This window comes from Vicugna pacos, chromosome 35 (genome assembly GCF_048564905.1).
Source record: "Vicugna pacos chromosome 35, VicPac4, whole genome shotgun sequence".
In the NCBI taxonomy this organism is placed as follows: Eukaryota; Metazoa; Chordata; class Mammalia; order Artiodactyla; family Camelidae; genus Vicugna; species Vicugna pacos.
Genome location: NC_133021.1, coordinates 20,729,907 through 20,750,930, shown reverse-complemented (window position 1 = coordinate 20,750,930; position 21,024 = coordinate 20,729,907). Strand labels below are relative to the sequence as shown.

The 21,024-nt window shown below is 36.6% G+C and overlaps 1 protein-coding gene across 1 annotated transcript in view; it reads left to right on the top strand.

The window, feature by feature from the left end:
* CUBN (cubilin) overlaps nucleotides 1-21,024 on the top strand; it is a 266,340-nt gene that overhangs the window by 50,995 nt on the left and 194,321 nt on the right. Inside the window, exons 19-25 of the mRNA XM_072954876.1 lie at nucleotides 224-402; nucleotides 2,770-2,935; nucleotides 3,278-3,494; nucleotides 6,027-6,157; nucleotides 18,348-18,540; nucleotides 19,845-20,005; nucleotides 20,411-20,592. Of these exons, the coding sequence (XP_072810977.1) occupies nucleotides 224-402; nucleotides 2,770-2,935; nucleotides 3,278-3,494; nucleotides 6,027-6,157; nucleotides 18,348-18,540; nucleotides 19,845-20,005; nucleotides 20,411-20,592 (1,229 nt within the window). The remainder of the gene's footprint in view (nucleotides 1-223; nucleotides 403-2,769; nucleotides 2,936-3,277; nucleotides 3,495-6,026; nucleotides 6,158-18,347; nucleotides 18,541-19,844; nucleotides 20,006-20,410; nucleotides 20,593-21,024) is intronic.

Below are 21,024 nucleotides of genomic sequence, written 5' to 3'. Positions count from 1 at the left end.
AAGAAAACTTATGCCTTAATTTTTAGGTGTCTAATTTGCCTGACTGTAACATTTTCATTTCCTGAAATAATTTAGTCATTTTATGTCTTCCAGTGATAAGGGGGAAATTCTAATACTAGTGTCACATTCTGGGATATTTTTATGCAGTTAGACTTTGCAATAAAATTGAAGGCAACAGTCGCTTATCTTTGGACAAATGCTACTGTCATTTTCATCCTTACAGCTTGTGGAGGAGAATTAACCGGAGAAGGGGTCATTCGCTCTCCCTTTTATCCTAATGTGTATCCAGGAGAAAAGATCTGTAGGTGGGTCATCCACCAACCCCAAAGCCAAGTCATCCTCCTCAGCTTCACTGCCTTTGAAGTGGGAAGTTCTGTCCACTGTGATACAGACTATATTGAGGTAAGAACATTTGCATTTGATTGGATATTATTAAAAATATTATGTCATGTTATCCTCAAATCAGTTGCATGAAACAAAACTGGTTTGTACAGACCAGTATCTCTTAGGAATATAGATGCTAAAATCCTCAAGAAAACACTAGCTAACTGAAATCAGCAGCATGCAAAAAGGAGTTTATTCCATGACCAAGCGGGATTTATCCCAAGAATGCAAGGTAGGTATAGGTCCAAAAATCAATTAGTGTAAAATAAAATACAGGGGGAAAAAAACACATCATAACCTCGATAGATGTAAGAAAAGTATTTGACAAAGTCCAGTACCTTTTCATGATGGAAACACTCAACAAACCAAGAATAGAAGGGAGCTTCCTTAATCTGATAAAGGACATCTATCAAAACCCCACAGCTAACATCATCCTTAGTGATGAAGCACTGATGCTTTGCTCCTATGGCCAGTAAAAAGACAAAGGTGTCCGTTCTCACCACTTGTGTTCAGCATTGTGCTGGAAATTCTTGATAAAACAGTTAAACAAAGAAAGGAAGTAAAATGCACCGAGAATGAAAACAAAGGAATAAAACTTACTTCTATTCACAGAAAACATGATCTTGTATGTAGACAATTATAAAGAATCTATACACAAACACACACAACTATTAGAACTAATAAATTCAGCATGTTGCAGGATCTAAGATCAGAATATGAAAGTCATTTCTTTTTCATAGCAATGAACAATTTGAAAATGAAATCAAAGAAAGAATTCCATTTCCAATAGCATAGAAAAGAATAAACATTAAGGAATATATCTTTTAAAAAGACATGTAAAACTTGTACTCAAAAACTCCAAAACATCAATGAAGAAAATTAGACCTAAATAAGTGGAAAGATGGCTCATGTGAATGGGTTAGAAGATGATGTTGTTAATATGGCAATATTTCTGAAATTTATCTAAGGATCCAGTTCAGTCCCTATGAAAATCCCAGCTGGCACTTCTGTAGACATTCACAAGCTGATTGTAAAATTCTAGTGGAAATGCAAGGGAACTGGGGTAACTGGAAGCATTCTTTAAAAAGAACACCATTGGAGGATTCCCAATTATGATTTTAAAACTCAGAACAAGACTATAATAATCAAAACAAAAAATATAGAGCAATGGAACAGAATTGAAAATTCAGAAATAAATTCATACCTTTATGAACAATTGATTTTTGAAAAGGGTGCCAGGACATTTCAATAAGAAAAATATTTTTTTCAACAAATACTGCTGAATATGCACATACAGAATTATGCAACTGGAACCCTTCCTTACACCATATACAAAAATTAACTCAAAATGGATCATAGACCTAAATGTAGGCGCTAACACAGTGAAACGTTTAAAGAAAACAAAGTTTTTTGACCTTGGGTTAGCCAAAGCCTTCTTAGTTATGACACAAAAAACACAACAAAAGAAAAATTGGACTTCCCAAAAATTAACCCAACTAATCTAATTTTTTTAAGTGGGTGAAGAATATGAATATATATTTCCTTAAAGAAGATATACAACTAGTTAATAAGCACATGAAAAATAGTCTTAACATCACTAATCATCAGGGAAATACAAATCAAACCACAATAAAATGTTATTTCACACCCACTAGAATGACTGTAATCAAGGAGTCAGATAATAACAAGTGTTGAAATTGGAACCCTTTTACACTTAAAGCCTGCTGGTGAGCATTTAAAAGGTATAGCTGCTTTGGAAAACAATTGGCAGTTCCTCAAATAGTTAAACATAGAGTTATCATTTGATCCATCAATTCCACTTCTAAGTGTGTACCCAAGGGAAATGAAAAAAATATGTATCTACACAAACATTTGTACATGAATGACTATGCTTGTTACTCATAGTAGCCAGAAAGTGGAAACAACCTAAATGCCCATCAACTGATAAATGGATTCATGAAATGTGATGTATCCCTGCAACAGAATGCTATATGGCATTAAAAAGAGATGAAGTAGTGACACACACTACAACATGGACGAACCTCGAAGATGTTATGCTAAGTGAAAGAAGCTAGGCACAAAGAACGCATATTGTATGATTCTATTTATTTGAAATGTCTAGAAGAGGCAATCTGTAGAAACAGAAAATGGATTAGTGGCTTCATGGAACCAGGGTTTGAGGTGAATGGGGGATAACTGCCAGTGAGTATGGAGTTTCTTTTGGGGTGCTTAAAATATTCTAAAATGGATTTTTACCATATTAATAAAACATTTTTGAAAAAAAAATTTTTGATGCAGTTTTCCAAAATAAATATCTCACAAAATACATTTAAAAAAATGTGGGTGTTTTTTGTTTGTTTGTTTGTTTGTTTGTTTTTTGCTTAGATTGGTAGCAGTTCCATTTTGGGTTCTTCTGAAAATAAGAAGTATTGTGGCACAGACGTACCGTCACTTGTAACATCTGTGTACAATTTTCTTCATGTCATATTTGTGAAAAGCTCTTCTGCTGAAAATCGTGGTTTCATGGCCAGATTTAGTACTGAAGCTTTGGGTAAGAGACTGACTCCTCAACTTTGCCTTTTGGGCTTGTATCAGAGAAGTGAACAATAGAAATAAATGATTATAGAAAATGAATTGACATTGTAGATGTTTGGTCATCTACACTGTAAAACTTTTAAAGCAGACTCAAAGGTAAAGAAAAGAATATATCTCCTAATCAGCTCATATTAATTGATGTATTAGTAAGGGGAAAACTAGGTTACCTTAAATGGCATAGAAGGAACATTTTTCTTTTTGACCTATTAAGAGGTTATGATCAGATTATTTTAGTTGGCATTCCAGGTAGCATGTTAGTTCCTTGTTGTAATAATCATTATTATTTTTATTTTAACAGCATGTGGACAAGTTCTTACAGAGTCAACAGGAAGCATTCAAAGTCCTGGCCATCCAAATATCTACCCGCATGGTGTCAACTGTACCTGGCATATACTAGTTCAACCTAGTCACTTGATTCACCTCATATTCAGGGAATTTCATCTGGAGTTTCATTACAATTGCACCAAGGATTATCTGGAAATTTATGACTCTGAGTCTGACACATCTCTTGGGAGGTGATACTATTTCGTTTTTGTCTTTTTAACATAAAAACTTGCTTTCTTGCATGCCTGCTTCAGTGAAGGATGTTAAAATCCACCATGTTGTGTTATAAAAACCAGATGAGGTCAACACACTTCTCAATGACCATTTCTACATCATGACTCGCTACTCTGTAGCCTTCGCCAATAGTAGTTAAGTCTGATATATGGATATACCCATGAAGGCGTCACCAAAATCAAGCTAATGCACATGTGCATTACCCCCAAGCCTTCTTCCTGCCTGTTACAATTCCTCACTTCTACCCTTATCCTCGTCTGGGAAGCCACTCAGCTGCTTTCTATCACTGTAAATTAGTTCACGTGTTCTGAGATTGCATAAAAGTGGAATCATTCTGTATGTACTCATTTTTCATCTGGCTTTTCTCAGCATATTTTGTTGAGCTCCTTGGATCTGAGGGTTTATAGTTTTAAGAAATTTGAAACAGTTTTGGTTGTCAGTTCTTGAAATGCTTTTTCTGTTTCCCCTCCACTTGGGACTCAGATTACATGTATCTTAGGCCATTGGCTGTTGTCCCACAACTCATCAATACTTTGTTCATTTGCTTTTTGAGTCCTTGTTTTCTGTGCATTTCATTTTGGAAAGTTTCTGTTACTCTGTATTCAAGTGCAATCATCTTTTCTTTTACAGTGTGCATTCTGCCGTTAATCCTACCAAATGCATTTTTTACCTTAGACATTGTAGTTTTCATTTCTAGAAATTCAATTTGGGTGATGTTTTATATCTTCCATGTCTTTACACGTTTTTTTGTTTTTTTGTTTTTTTCTTCTAGCTTCTTAAATTGGTGAGGTACAGTTAAAACTATTTTGGTGTCTTTGTCTGCTAATTCAGTCTTTGTGTCATTTCTTGCTATGCTTTGAATGATTAATGTTTCTTCTCATTATAGGTTATACGTTGTCCTTCTTTTCATGCTTAGTAGGATGCCAGACATTTTCAATTTTGGGTTTGTGCACTGGACATTGTATTGCTATAAGTATTCTTAAGCTTTTTTTTGGAATGCAGTTGAGTTACTTGGAAACAGTTTGATCATTTACAGTTCTGCTTTGAAACTCACTTGTCTGCTGTCTCTGAAGAGTCATTGTCCTTCCCTGCTTCATATCCAATGTCTTGAGAGCCATTGTTTTATATATTCTGTCCAGATTTTCAGCTGTTTCTTATACAAGATTATGTAAGTCCAGTCCCTGTTATTACCTCTTTGCTGGAAATAGAAATCTCCTTATTTCTTTTTTTATTTCTTCTTTTTGCATTTCAATTTCTTTTCCCTCATCCATTTTTTAAAGAATTTTTACTTTACCCATTATTTCCTTAAACTTATTTTTTTCTCCTAGTTGTTTCTTCTTCTTTACTTTTTGCTTTCTTGTCCTAATCTTTCAGTTTTCAGATTTCTTTCTTTTTCTTTTTCTTTTTCTTTTTTTTATCGTACTTGACTCATAATCACTGAAAATATATAATCTTTGCTGAGTGACGTAGACTACAATGATCTTGTCCAAATTTGGCAGAGCTGGGCATGTAGAGAGACATTTAAAATATTAATTAATTCATCTCCCTTTGTTTTAATCAAAATATTAAATTATTTTAAAGACTTAAATTATATTATACACCAAATTTTTTTCTTCCTCAGAAATTAACTCATCCATTTCCCATATTTAATTCTCCCTCTTATTTTGGTTTCTTTCTTTCTTTTTTTTTTTTTTTGCCTATCATTCCACTAGGTTGCTTTTATCACATGCCCTTTGAATTGAGATTTCTATTTCTTAGTCATTCTTACAAATGTGTCTCTAGATGAAATCTCATGACATAATGTCTTTTATTACAGTTAAACTTTTAGCCTAACTAGAGTAGTTATTCTGAGTAAAATCACTTTCTTCAGCAAAACCTTGACATGGTTTAGTAATCAGACTCTACCTCTGCATAGGACCGTGATTTAAAGGCGATAGATTCCACCTATACAAGGCTTAATATTCCAGGCACTGTTCTAGTGTATATACAGTGTATTAACTCATAAAATTCTCAAAGCAACTCTATGAAGTTGGTAGTCATCATCCCCATTTTACAGATGGGAAAACTGAGGCATAGAGGTTGAGTGATCCACTCAAAGTCATAAAACCTCTAAGGGAGTGAGCTGACTCTATGAGTTTATAATACATGGTTTCCCTTTATTGTGTAAGTGTGTTCATTACATTTCTGTTAATATGTTCATTAATATGCTATATGGTCACCTGCTATAGCTTGTCATTTCTAACTTCATTAAGCTTCTTTTATAGGACAAATCACATAGTTAGGCACACACCCACAAAACTATTTAAAGGAGGTAATCATCAATTGGCTGATCTTTAGGAACTTTGTAAATGTTTTGTGCTTGAAATATATTTGATTTTTAAGGTTAATAGGGGATATTATTATTATTGTTTTTACACGTGCTAATTTTTGGTCCATCATTTCAGTGTACTAAAAGTTTTTAACCTGTGTTCTTTCTTTGTTTTAAATAGGTATTGTGGAAAATCCATCCCACCCTCTCTTACCAGTGGTACCAACTCATTGAGGCTTCTATTTGTGGCTGACTCTGACCTTGCTTATGAAGGCTTTTTAATAGACTATGAAGCAATTGATACATCGTCAGGTAACAGAACAGCATTATATGCTTGGTTTCGTTTGCTCCATTACAAAATAAGCTATGAGAACACTTCATGGCGAAATCTGTGGGAACGTAATGAATGTAATGGACATAATGCATTTAGAATGAAATGCAATGACTTCAGTGCCTGCATATCAAATATAGAGTAATGCCTAGATAAGAGTATTTTATCAGTGGCAAATTTTCTAATCTTGGTAATTGCACTGTGGTTTTGTAAGAGACTATGCTCTTAGGAGCAAGAAGGCAATGGGAGCCAAACATAAACATGTAGTAAATCTGGGTAAAAGGAATTGGGGAGCTTTTTCTTGCAACTTTTCTGTGAGATTCAAATTCTATCCAAATTGAAAGTTACTGAAGAGACTGAACACTTATTTTATGAAACTGGAAAAGGGACAACAACAGATGAGAATAAGAAACTACTACGTGCAATTCTACGGCAGAAAAGGAAAGCTTTCTTACCAAAATATACATTTCTAAATTTGACCTAATGAAACCGATCCTTTTCAGCATATATCCCTTTTATTGTATTTTTCCCATTGCTTAATTCTCATCATGATGTTGCTCTCTGCAAATGCAGTGTGGGAAACAGACACCCTTTGGCAGCAGGGTCTTGAAGGTCAGACTTTAACCAGAGATGCCCCCCAGCCCCAAAGCCTGTGGGGTTTACGAGAGTGTCATGTTTCCTTAGACTCACGTTCCTCCCTGGGATGTATACCTTTTTAAAGAGTCTGGGTTTTCCTTTCGCATTACTATTTAGAAAAATATTTCATGAACCAAAATACTACCCATTGTAAGCATACGGGGGTGATCGGGCTTCTCAAGCGTTTCACACCTTTGGATTGTTCCAGAAGCATGCAATTCTCAGACGTTCCCTTCAGGACAACCTGACAGCCTTCCCCTGTGCCAGAGTTGCGCCCTCTGACACAGTCTTGCATCCAGAAATCCCCAGGTACTCATTTTTTAAAGCCCCCACTCCATTAAAAAAAAAAAAAGTAAAAGGTAAATTAATCTTCCACTTGGAGTCCCTACCAATTTCCTGTTTATTTCTTCTCAGAGTGGCTGGCCTCTGTTCTTCATTTCAGGCTGTTCTCTGTGATAGCTCGAGTTCTGTGTTTTGGAAACATGCCTTTAGTTTTCTCCAGAACCCTGAGTGTGAAAAAAAATCATACGTCTTTCTCTCTGGTGGGCCCCACTCTCAGAGACAGTCCATTATTCAGCTCCAGCACCTGGGAAATTAAATCTCCAGAAAATACAATAACTTATGTTATGCGATTGACATAGTCACTGGACTTCGTTCAGATTTTTAACATCCAGTAACCAGAACTGCCTTCTCAAGAAATTATAGTATGCGCACATTTTTTCATACTCCTGTGGTTTCATCTGTCTCGTATGTTTGGCCCAAGTCACAACTGAATATTAGAGTAGGATTTGGAGCACATCAGTTGAACTCTCTGGGCCATAGTTTCTTCATCTGTAAAATTAAAGGATTGGATTTGATGATCTTTGAGATGTCTTTTGGCTCTAATCAACTATGAATACCAGTTTAATTTGCTGCATGAATAAACTAGCTGTAACTCAGATAACATATGATGTGGGTGGGGCCTCCTAAAATATTGTGGAAATCTTTGTAACAAATGCAATAATATTTCTGCAATGACTAATGCAGCTCTGCTGATAGCACACTAGCTTGTCAGGCAATATATCTAGTGCAGTAAGACCCGAGTGCAATAGGAGTGCTCTAGTGGGGGGGTGTTAAATTTTAATTCAGAAAGAAAAGATACAGGGAAAATAGAAGTAGGTTGTGAAAAAAGGAAAAAATCAAGCTGGACGGAAACTGACCACCAAAGAGAACACAGGACAAGACAGGAGATAGAAGAGAAGAGGATTCTGAGGCGGCAAATGCTAAAGATGCTCCAATCTGCCTCCCTGGGAGGTAATCACTACTGTGGCTCTGTTTGGTCCAGACAGGGGCTGAAATCACAGACCAGGGAGTGTTTGCTTTCCGTCCCAGGGCTGAGCCTGGCTGGTCGCCATGTGCCTCCCTTTTGCTGGATGATGTCATCGGTCTGACCTCCGCTGTCAAATATTCTAAATAGCAGTCGGACGGCTGGACCCAGGAAGCCTTATGGCACCCTCAACTTAGCATTTTGGAGCCTGTCTCGGTTTCCTGTAGATGAGGACGTGGGTGATTGGCTCTCATGAATGGTTGAGGGCACCCCTGCAGGACTGCGCAGGTAGGGACCGGACTCAGGAGACTGATGCAGGGCTTGGGCAGATGACAGCCAGGCAGTGGGCTAGCCCTGCAGTCTGAGTGAGCTGCCCACCCAGAAACAGGGAGGTGTTGGGTGCTTCTTTTCCAGTTGTCATCTTATTTTTGATATTTTCTGCAGAACAAAACATATCATGGAAGAGGGTCAAGGGAAGCTCAATTACTGGCCTTCACCCTATTGGATTGCTCTAGCAAAAGTTATTTTTAGAGCAATCATGACAGTACTTGGTTGTTGATTTTTAGTCCCTCAGCACAACAGGTGTGAGTTTCTCTGCTGAAGTCTTTCCCGTCTTCATCTGATAAAGGTTAGGTTTTCTGACTTGCATCCAGTTACTTTTCCATCTGTAGTTCATACTGTGGGGATATGATGTCAGCCCCTAAATATGTGTTTGGGAGGAAACAGATCGGCTCCTGGTCATTACTTTGACTCCCTCCCTCATCTCTGTTTCTGACTTCATCCAGATGTGCCTGGGGAAGTGGAAACAAAGAACTAACAAGAAAATGTTCCTGGGTAGAAACTCTTCAGAATTTCTTAGTAACTTATTATGAAACTAGCTTTTAAGTGTTTGCTAATTTAGAGTACAAAATATTTGAATTCTGAGAGAATATAATTGATTAGTTAGCTTTAGTAATTTAAACTGCAATTTCATTTTCTGTTAACATCTGCTGCATCTACATGAATATAATCCTGCCAAGAGGGGACTTTAAAGGGATAAGAAAAAATAGAGAAATGTACTTTACTCATTTTTCTACTTTAATATTAGATGAAAACTTGTGTAACACCAAGTCCAGTGTTTTCCAGACACTGAGACAGTCGTGACTCCTTAGTGGGTCATGAAATTATCTTATTAGATTGCTACGTACATTTTTTAAAAGTAGGGAATAGAACAAAAAAGAATAGACTGGAAAATATCAGAACTTATCATGCAAAGTTTGGCGTCACTTCATGAAACCTGTTTGAATTTTCTGTGCGTGTGCCTGATTGATGTAAGCGTATGTTTATGGTGTGTCAGAAAGTTCAGAACACGAATCTAGCCCAATTACCTTATTTTTCAAACGAGGGAAGTTGAAGTCCAGGATTGAATTTATCCTCCCAAGAATACACAGCCAGTTGGTTTAGAAGCCAAATCCAAACAATCCAGTCCAAACATCAAGTCCATTTGTTTTACCATTTCTGGACTAGCTCTCAGAAATGCCCCAGATGAACTGCACATGGTGTGGCTGGTAACATTCCATTTGGAGCTATGCTAGAACCATGGTGGACTGTATATATGTTTTGCTAAGAAAAGAGCTTTACAGATGTTTGGGGAAGCGGTTAGGGGGCATCAGAACCACATCTATAGTAGATTAAAAAGTGGGTTCTCCCAACCTCCTCATTCCCAGCTCAGAGCTCCTACCTACCCAACAGTGGGTGTTTAGTACTGTTTTTCATCAATCATCCTGGAATGAGTCCACAAGAGGCATCTAGGAGCGAGAAGTCACGAAATGATTACTAGAAGGGCAAATGAGTATTTCTTTAGAGGAAATGAATGGAGAGGGGTATCCTTATTGGAAAACTTTAAACCTGTGGAGCAGTGTTCCCAAACTCTAGTGTTCGTCAGGAACTTGAGTGGGCTTTTCTCATCACAAATTCAGGTATCAGGACCCCACCCAGAAATTCTGATTCAAGTAAGTCGAGGGTAGGTTTTCACCAAGCAGTTCCAGTGGTTCTAATGAAAGTTTGCCGTTTATCAGAGACTCTGAAAGTTAAGCCTTACTTAGCCCCATGCATTGCTATAGAATTATAACTGGGGTATAATTGTGGGTTGCACTGTAACTGCTCATGGTGGAAAGTACTTTCTATGATACGGTGAAGGAAAAACTGAAGACCAAGTCAGAAGCCACGGTTCTAGTCCCGGCCTTGCTGCTAACTTGAAGTGCTTTGGTCAAGTCACAAGCCTCTCTGATTCTTTCCATCCAGCTTGAATTCTGTATTCCCTACTCTGAAATATTCAGATATTTTCCCTCTGGAAGAACTTTTAGTAAGTCTATTGATCTTTTAAAGATTCACATTCTCATTAGTCAGTATGTTTTCATATCTTTGTATATATGGATACCGCAGCACTCCCCAGCTCAGGAGATTTCCAATTTAATTTCTCGTATTTCTTAGTCCTTAGAATGAAAATGCTAAGCAGAACGTTTAATTGTGATAGTCTTAGTTTTCCACTCACCTTCTTTTCTAAATTGACATTTCATACTGAGAGAAACCGGGGGTTATCAGCACAGGATTTGGAAAGGGAGGGTTTGGGTGTGACTCTCACCTTTGCCAGGTCTGAACTAAGTGATTTTTCAGAACTTAATCTCCAGGAGACTCAGATGCTTCCTGTGTTCCTCTGTAAAAAGTGGAGATTATAATGCCTGACTGTTTCACACGGTTGGGGGAAAAAAAACGTGAGACATTTCCTGTGAAAATTAACAAAATAGCTGTAAATCACTACGAATGTGCCAGATTTAAGATAGAATTACTGATACCCAAATACAGATTTACAGTAGCTGCTTTACCGATTTCTCTTACACCATATTCGTTAGAATTGATCATCTGCACGGGGAAAAAAAAAAGCCATGACTGTGACCGCCGAGCAAAAAATTTCAGGGTAACGTTAGATTTTGGTTAGGGAGGCTTCTTTCCTCACGGAGACATTGAATCTGTAATTTTATCTTTCAAGTCTTGACTTTGAAGAATGTTAAACCAAATATGCCAGTAGAGGCTGATTATTTATTTAGCACATGTCTAGACGATCTGAGGCCACAGGGATTTATGCAGACACAAGACGTCTTCATCAGTGACTTCAGGAAGCTCCGCCTATAGGTTGATCACTAATGTAACTGGATACTCACATAAGTTACCACACAAGGCAAAGCAGGGAAGTGGTGGGGCAGTTGCCCGTAATCTAGGGTCTCCTGGGGAGATTCATTCTTCTGTCCACAGCATGAGTGTTTCCCGTTCCTGGCACCCAAATCATATGGGACTGATATCATCATTGCCTTTTGAGTTGGAGGATTATCCGTGTTTCGCATTTTCCCTTTGATAACAAACTGAATGCTACATTACTAAACCTTATTTAAAAGTGCTTAGTAGAAGCAGATACACTTTGTGAGTTTTAGAAGAATATAGTTTTGTGATTTTGTAGTGGTCCACAGAAGACATTTGTGTATTTTTCTCTTTTCTTCCTTTTTTTTTTTTTTGACTTTGTTCAGAAAGTTATGAGAGGCCTTCTAATAGCTGTCTTGGATCCGTAGAGACGAGCTTTTCCACTGCTAGTTCAGCTGAACATAGTGGATGGGAGAAATCTACTTTTATTCTTCATCTCTTTGTAAATGTTGTTAGACCATAATCAAAGACAAACTGCCATTGGATATGAGTTTCCCTTTGGCGGCATAAAATATAGACAAAAGACATTTTTTATGTTTGCATTTTGTGTTGAAGTAAGAAGCATCATGGCAATACATGAATATCCTTTGGTGGGAATATATTCAATTTTAATTATTTGTGGGTTTTTGCAAAGCATAAGAGGAAGCCAGAGCCTAGCATATTCTCAGTATCCTGCCTGTGAGTATAAGCCTGCTATTTCTCAACAGCAATATTATTCTACAAAGAGCAATTTACACTGTCAGGGGACAAACATGTGAACACTGTACAGATTTCAGTGTTAGTTTAGAGGAGTTACTAGCCTTTCAAGAAATAGACACATTAAATTCAGAGAACAATTGTTTGTCTCTCTATAAAATTAGATATGTGAATCTCATAAAGCTACAATCAAATCTTAATAGTAAATGTTCTATCATTTAATATTTATAGCAGGTATAGCTTCAAAAATATTTTTTATTTCTCTATAATAAAAAATAAATAATTTTATTTGTTCTGATTTAAATACCTGAATTATTTATTGGATTTCTTTTGGAAAATTCAACGTGTCTTTTGCAGAGAACTTTCACTTCTTTTAATATAACATAGACTTCTATTTTATAATTTCATAAAGTGAAATTCATTTGTAGTTTTAACAAAATGTGTATATGCATGTAAGCACCTCTCTGTTCAACACCCAGAACACTTTTATCATCTCAGGGGGTATCCTTTGATGGACCCGTCCACATCCTCCATCCCAGCAACTAACTACAGACCTTGTCCTTATCACTGTGCATTAGTTTTGCTTGTTTAGAATGCAGACAGGAGTGGGAACACACAAGATGCATCCTTTTATGTCTGACTTTTTTTTATTTAACATGATGCTTCTGAAATTTGTTCATGTCATTCTATTTACAAATAGTTCTTTTCTTTTCATTACTGAATAGCCTTCCAGTCTGTGGATATATCTTAATTTGATTATCCATTCACCTGTTTTTGGATAGTTGGTTTGTTTCCAGTTTTTAGCTATTATTGGAAAATTTGCTGCTATGAACATTGATGTGTAAGTTTTTTGTGGACTTACGGTATTAGTTCTCTTGGGTAAATACGTAAAAGTAGAATTTCTGATTTTCTAGTAATGCTGTTTAATATTATGAGAAACTGCCAGCTTTCGTTGTCCCAAAGTGGTTACACCATTTTACCTTCCCACCTGCAATGAATGAGAATTCTACTTCCTCCACTTTTTTTTCTGCCAACTCTTGGCATTGTCAGTCTTTTCATTTTAGCCTCCAGTAGTTCCATAGTTGTGCCTCATTATTGTTTTAATTTGCAAGACTCTTGTGACTAACAGTGCTGAGTACTTTTTAGCATACTTACTGACAATTCATGTATCTTCTTTTGGGAAGTGTCCAGTGAAATGATTTTGTTCGTTTTTGTGTGTTATTTGTCTTATTATTGTCACATATTATGTGTTCTGGATATAAGTATGTCCTTGGTCAGATAAATGTATTGCGAGTATTTTCTCTCATTGTGTGCAGCTGGCTTTTTATTTCTCTCAGCGGTATCATTTGAGGAGCAGAAGTCTGATATGTCCTAGTTTTCTTCTATGGTTAGTGTGTTTCTTTTTTGGATTTTGTCTGAGAAATCTGTGCTTACTGAAGTTGTGAGGATTTTCTGTGCATTCTTCTACAAGTTTTATAGTGTGAGATTTTACATCTGTTTATGATCAATTTTGAGTTAATTTTTCATATAATGTGAATTATGCATCCAACTATGTTTGTTTAGCAAATGGTATTTAATTGTTCAAGCACTACTTGTTGAAAATAATCATCTTTTTGCACTGAATTACCTTTGCATTGTTATTGAAAATCAGTTGCCCGTGTACCTGCTTCTGGAATGGCTGTTCTATTCCTTTGATCTGTATCTCTACCCCTATGACAGTAGACTCCACTGCTTAATATTATGTAATTTTATGGAGTATCTTAAAATCAGGAAGTGTAAATCATCCAGATGTTGCAAAATTATTTTGGCTATGCTAGACTTTTTACACTTCCATATACATTTTAGAATCACCTTTCCAATTTTTACTAAAAAGCAAGACAAAACAAAACAAAAAACAAACAAAAATACAAACTTATTGGGAATTTGATAAAGATTATATTGATTATAGATGAATTTGGGGACAAGTGCATCTTAAGTTGAACCTTCCAATCCATTAACATATTTTACGTCTCTATTTTATTCAAATATTAGGAAATTTCTTTCAATAATATTTTAAAGTTTTCTGTAGAGTTTTTGTTTATTTCCATTAAATTTATTATCAAGTGTTTAATGTTTTTATGCAGTTGTAAATGGTATCTAAAATTTTATTTTCCAGTTTGAATAATATTTGTAAATTAAATTGATTTTTGTATAATTATCTTGCATCCTATAACCTTGTTAAACTCAGTTATTAGTTTTAGTAACTTTTTAGCGTATTTCTTAGTTATTTTACATAGATAATCATATCTGTGAATGAGAACAGTTTTCTTTTTTCCTTTTCAGTGTCTTACGATTGACTTAACTCCTTGTAGCAAATTTAATGTTTTTCATAAAAGTTAGGAAAATTCTAGTGCCACTTTCTTTCTCTCTTTCTTTCCTTTTTTCTTTCTCTCTTATTCTCATTCTCTTCTCTTTCTGGGTCTTTAATTACATGTGTGCTAGACTATTTGCTATTTCTGTTTTTTTAGGTTTTTGAGCCTCCGTTCATTTTTCTGCAGATATTTTTCTTTGCTCTTCAGGTTAAATAATTTCTATCAGTACGTCTTCAAGTTTACTCTCCTTTTTCCTTCTGCTTCCAGTTTTCTATTAGGCCTACCCATGATATGTTTTTAATCTCAGTATACTTTTAAGCTACAGAGTCTCCATGTAGTTCTCTTTAAGAGCTTCCTTTTTGTTGCTAAGATTCCCTACTTATTTACTCATCGAAACTATATCTTTCTTTAAGTCTTTGAACATATTTCTCATAGTTGCTTCAAAGTCTTTGTCTGCTAATCCAACATTTGGGTCATCTTGAAGTCCCAAGATTAGTATTTCCCTGACTATGGTCACATTTTTCTTCACTACTGACCACATTTTTTTTCCTTGGCTATGATTCATATTTCTCCATTTACTTGTACAGATAGCGATTTTTGAGTTTTACACTAAATATGGTGAATTTTACACTAAATATGCTGTAGAGACTCTGGATTTTCTTAGCTCCCTCTGAAGCTTACTGGCCATTCAGTAATGGCTTTGTACTACTTTGTACTACTGTAGGTTTGTAGTTTTTATTTGTTAAGGCATATTTGTGAAGATGTATAGGTGTTTCTCCTAAGCCCTTCTAACTTGGTAGGTCTCAGCCTCTAAGTTCGGTCACTCTTGCAGGTCTTGTCAAGACTTAGACTTCTACTTTGGTAGAGAAGCTCTAGAAAAGGCCTGCTCCTGATCATGGTCTTTGCTCAGAAAGGTATGGCCTTTCTGGTATCTCAGCTGGATGCCCGAGGTCTTAATGCGGTACCCCATTCTGGCTAGGAGAGAACTCCCAAATCTGCCATCACTGCTCTGGCCTCCAGTATCTTGTTTCTGCTTCCAGCCTACTAGGAGCTACTCTCCGGCATGACTTTTGAAGTCTTACCTCACATATGCCCAGTCCAGGCTCTGGCAAGAAATCATAGGGAAATTTACACAGATGTCTGGTTCTCCTCTCTGAATACTTCTTCCTCACTGGAGCATTTCCCTGCAGTTCTAGCTCTTTTGGAAGCCTGAACCCCAATTCCTGCTTCCTCAGCTCAACAGGACTGCCATTCATTACTTTGGCTTCAGCAAACAGCTACGTTTAGAAAATTCTGCCTGGATAAACAGCCAAGGAAATCAAGAGTCCTGCCTGGTGAATTTTCTTTCTTTACAGATCACAGTCTTGGACTGCCTATTGTCCAGTGCCTCATGTATTTTGTCCAGTGTTACAGTTGTTATGGGGAGGGGCTTGTCTAGTATAGTTACTTGTCATGTCTGGATACAGAGATTCCTATAATTTAAATTCAGTGAAAATTACAAAAGATTAAAGAATCACAACCTACCTAGGAGAGAGGATAGCAAGGAGAGAGGGAGAAAATGAGGTGAGAAAAGTGGAGGGAGAAAGGATGGGGTAGAGAAAATGGGAGGAAATTAGGTATTTGTCCCACCCCCCCTTAGTTTTCAGTACAGTAGGTAGTATAGTTTTAACAAATATTTACTAGATGTGATCTGAGCCAGGCACTGTGGTAACAGTTATTAATGGTTCATAAGGTCTTTTTCGTATTTCAAGGGCTAACAGAGGAAATATACTCACATGAAAACATATGTTTGGGGTTCAAGTTGCTATTTGAATAAAGTTTTATTGAGCACAAGAAAATTCATTCTGCTTGACTGGGAAAGGTCTGACAGAGGGAGTGATAATCTGAATTTGACTTGAAATGGTAGGTAGGAGTTTATTCGTTAAAGGTGTGTTGGCGAGTGTGGGGGGTTGTTAAATATAGCTGTTAGACAAAGAGAAAAATACAAGACCATTTGAATACCTCAGGGACTGTGTTCACCTTTGTGCCAGCAGCGGAAGAGAAGTCAGCTGTGGAAATCAAGATTTCAGTAGGGATTCAAGAACAACCCCCAACCGTGCCACAATAATCACTCCCATATGGACAAAGTGGAGGGAAATTAGTCATCCTTACTTGTCAAAAATTTCATTAAAATTTCCTTTACCTCCGAACCTGATTATTCACCCCATTCTCCTGCAGACTAATTGCAAATTGTATTCAAAATATTCAGTGCAATTGTAGTTCCCGTCTGGGAGTAACATGGGAAAGCAAGGAACATCATCTCTTTAAGAATAAGTGACATGAACAGATTGCTCTAGGTATTTGATTTATTGACAAAAGCTATTGGATTGTGGGGGTGGTCAGTGAGTCTGTAAGTTCGGCCAGGCTCACGGAGACTGGGGCATAGCCTTCATCGACTGTCCATTTGATCCATACATTTTAATCTTTGTAACACTCATTACTGGGCCTGAAATACTTAAAATACCACCACTTCACACACACCCTGCCTCTCTCCCACCTTCTCCTGTTTTCTCTCTGCCTTTCCCCTCCCTCCCTCCCTCCCTTCCTTCTATTCTTCTTTCTTCCTTGACCTTTGGAGAAATAGCTTGGCAGACAATAGAAAAGTATAGAAAAGTATACAATTCATCTCTGAAATTAAATATTGCTGTTGATGCCTTCAATAAATTAAGCCTTGATTACTTGCTATTTAAAATAGAGTAAACCAAATGTGTGGCACCTGCTTGTTACTCTAAGGACTGTACATACATAGTAGGACCTGTCACTTTTTCTGTGCATCTCTGTGCTCTCAAAACCAATGGTTCCTCTTTTCTTTTCTGAGTATGATTATACAGCTGCAACTGAGGGAAATGACACATCTAAACATCCTCATTTTCCTTTTTATTCATCACAAAGTATAGTTTATTCTCCTCCAAAACCTTTCCGTCAGAGACCCATGTCTACTCCTGGATCCTAGATTTATGTTATTACCGGATACAGTTGAAGATGCATTAAGAATGCATTGGAACCAGATTTGCTTTAGAAAATATCTGAGGGCATAGGAGACTGAGTGGGCAGGTTAGTGAACAGAGTCTGAAGGACTGAATAGGTCAAGTCAAAGCTGTTAAAGTAGAACAGTTAGTAGTCATTCAGGGCATAAAATTAACCAGGTACTATCTAAATGTTTTATAGGAATGATCTAATTTATTCCTCACATGTGTGCTCTGTTTTACTTAGACACTTTTCTGTTCTATTTTAAAACACAATGTTGGTCACTACCATTTACTGAGCACATACCATGTGCCAAGCCCCTAAATTGCACTTTCTCTGACCCTTATTCAAAGAGAGTTACCATCTCCATTTCAGAGACAAGACTCAGAGAGGTGCAGTAACTTCCCCAAGGTCATCTGGTTTGTCAGCGTGTGAGCTGGGCATGGATTCAAGGTCACTCTGACCCCCGAGTCTCGCCTCCTGTTCTTTTAACCATGTGGCTGAGGACTGGCTCCATCACTTCTCATAAATGCGTGCTTTGGCAAAAACACATTTTAAAGAAAGGTTACAAAAAAAAGAACAGATATGAATTATTTCTAGGCCTTCCTCTGTGATTTCTGTAGTTGAGCCACATTTTTAATGTTTATGATCATTTGCATGGATTAGAAAAATAAGAGCACTTCCAAGAGCCAAAAAATTGTGATCATATGTAACAACTTCCACGCCATAGCTTAGGTTTACTGTGAGTAATTGTTTTTGCCTTTGGGATTTCAAAACCTTTGTGGCGAGAGGAAATCATTCTTTGAACATCCCAGAAAGGTCTATCGAAATCAAGTACATTGGCGTAAATTAATAAAGTGTATGTTACTGAATGTCTTGTACATATGGTACAATATTTTTTATTTTCTCTCTTTTGTTCTGCTTCCCCCCCCCCCCCCACAGCATGCTTGCAAGACTATACAGATGAATCTGGGACTTTCACTTCTCCAAACTTCCCCAATAATTACCCCAACAACTTGGAATGCATTTACAGGATTACGGTGGAAACCAGCCAACAGATTGCATTACACTTCACACACTTCTCCCTGGAGGAGGCCATTGGTGGAGTATGTGTAGCAGATTATGTGGAAATCAAGTAAGCACCTTTATTTCATCATAATCTTTTTCATTCCTTATTTTTATATTTTTGAGGAAAAAAATAGAGAAATTGTCTGTAAAAGCTCCCTTTTGTGCCGTTTCTTGAAAGATACAAAGTTTGTCATTTGGAGCCTGGCTTAACAGTAGGCAAACAGAAAGTTGCATAAGATTCAGTGGTTATTTAGAATTGGTTATTTTATTGGGAATATTTGAAATTAAATTTCAGATTTCACTTGGGCAGAGTAAACAGATGTACTGTTGCACTGAAATTAGATAACTTCCAATTCAGATGCTGAATACTTACTTCCTTTATGTAAAATCAACTTAAATTTTAGACTGTTTACTGTCCATTTAGTCTAATTTATCACAAAAATGATGGTAAGATAACGTTTTCACAGTCTTTTTGTGTTCAAATAATAAAAGTTGAGGCTTGAGAAATTCAGTGCAAGGCATTTTTTTCTTTAATTCTTTGGTGCTTTGAAAAAAATGAGTTAAAAATTTATATTTTCAGTGAAGGTCAGTTAAATTATATATTGGTATCTTCCCAGATCATTATACTGAATTAAATTAGACTAACCAATTTGGGGTGCGCCTGCATTAAATTTTTTATTTGGCATTTCAAAAGCCTAGAATCTTACACTATCTTAGAATAAATTTGTTCTATGATGTAAAATAAGGTGCTAAAATAATAAATCACAATCATGTCATATAATGCTAAAATAACATAATTTTCTTAATTTTCAGCAATCATTGGACTTTAATGTTGAGTGAAACTTTTTTTAGGCTTAAAACAGTTATGGATAATAAATTAGATTAAGGCCCCAAAAGTTCTTGAGGAGAGAATTATTTTCAAAATTTTGTTTAACTATGTCAAACATATTTAATATGATATATTAAATTTTGAAAGTTTTCAAACTAGAAGAAAAGCATTGAAGTTTTCTCTGTCAAATTAAGCAACATTTGTTTGTACTGTTAGTAATTATGGTCCCATTATCCTGTGTTCTCTGACACATTTTCCAGATGCTTTATTGGAGAGAAAGAGGATTAAACACTTCCTCTTCAGTTTGTAGTTGGTTCTATAAAATGTCGTGCCAGCCATAAACGATGGTTATTCTATAAGTTATTCAAATACTGTTTAATGAAGGGAAACATTGAAAACTTGAAATTGTTTTTAGAGTGTCTTTGAGAGAGGTTGACTGACAATCTGATCTGTTTCTGATCTCAAAGTTCAATGAATGTAAATGTTTATATAGTGATATTATCAGTGACCTAATAAACAAGCCCGTCTGTATTTGGTCACAGTAATGGAGGCTATGAATCTTCACCATCCCTGGGAAAGTACTGTGGCTCAAATCCACCCCCAAGCATCATCTCTCACAGTAACAAACTCTGGCTAAAATTTAAGAGTGACTTCTTTGGCTCTGGGACTGGATTCTCAGCTTCCTGGGATGGATCGTTGACAGGTAAGGAGCAAAGAGTTGCCTTTTGTTGGCGAGTCCAGTCTGAAGGGCTCTTGATTCTTGGATTGCCATGCTATTTTTTTTCCTCCAGCTGTATTTTGCCAGTGCTATTTGTAATAAACTTAAACATTGTGAATATTTCTGAATTAGCAGCAGCCGTTTTGTTTTTGCTTTGATTTTTGAAGGACAAAATAAGGGAAAGTGTTCTTGTTCCCTGGTGTAGTTCATCAAGCTGGTCATCTTGGTTGTGAATTAGGACTGCAGGCTAGCTGCTCTTCGGTGGGGCGGTTTTGTTTTGCAGTTTGGTTTAGAGGAGAGTCACTGGTAGCACCGGTTTGATACAGAAGTAAAGAATCTGTTTTACTGGGAAGAAAAGGATGTGTGTCACCCCGTCTCTTTCCCCTGCAGGTTGTGGGGGCAACCTCACCACTCCCACCGGCGTGTTCACCTCTCCCAACTACCCGATGCCCTACTACCACAGCTCTGAGTGCTACTGGTGGTTGAAAGCCAGCCACGGGAGTCCGTTTGAACTGGAATTTGAAGACTTCCATTTGGAGCAGCATCCAAACTGCACTTTCGACTATCTGGCTGTATGTGTGAAATTTCAGTTGTGTCCCTTCACTGCTCCCATCTCGCCCAACACACAGAAATGCATCACTTATTTTTCTTTTTGCGATTCAGGAAAAGGCAACATGTAAACAAAATAGTCATATTTAAAAATTTAAACAAAAAAATTAAAATTGGATGAAAATAACCCAAGTACAGCATGTATTAATGAATGGCTTGGTATACTAAGTATTTAAAATATCTTGTATATGAACTATTAAGATATATTTTAAATCTCCTGAAAGGAGTTATGAGATTTATCATAATTATTATCCATATAATTTCTGTATATGCATTGAAAAATAACAATCTAGAAGACTGTATTGATGAATTAGAGAAGATAATTGAAGTCATTAAACTGGGAATTTTTACAGTACCACCAAGTCACCTGTCCACTAAAAAATGATCTAAATAAA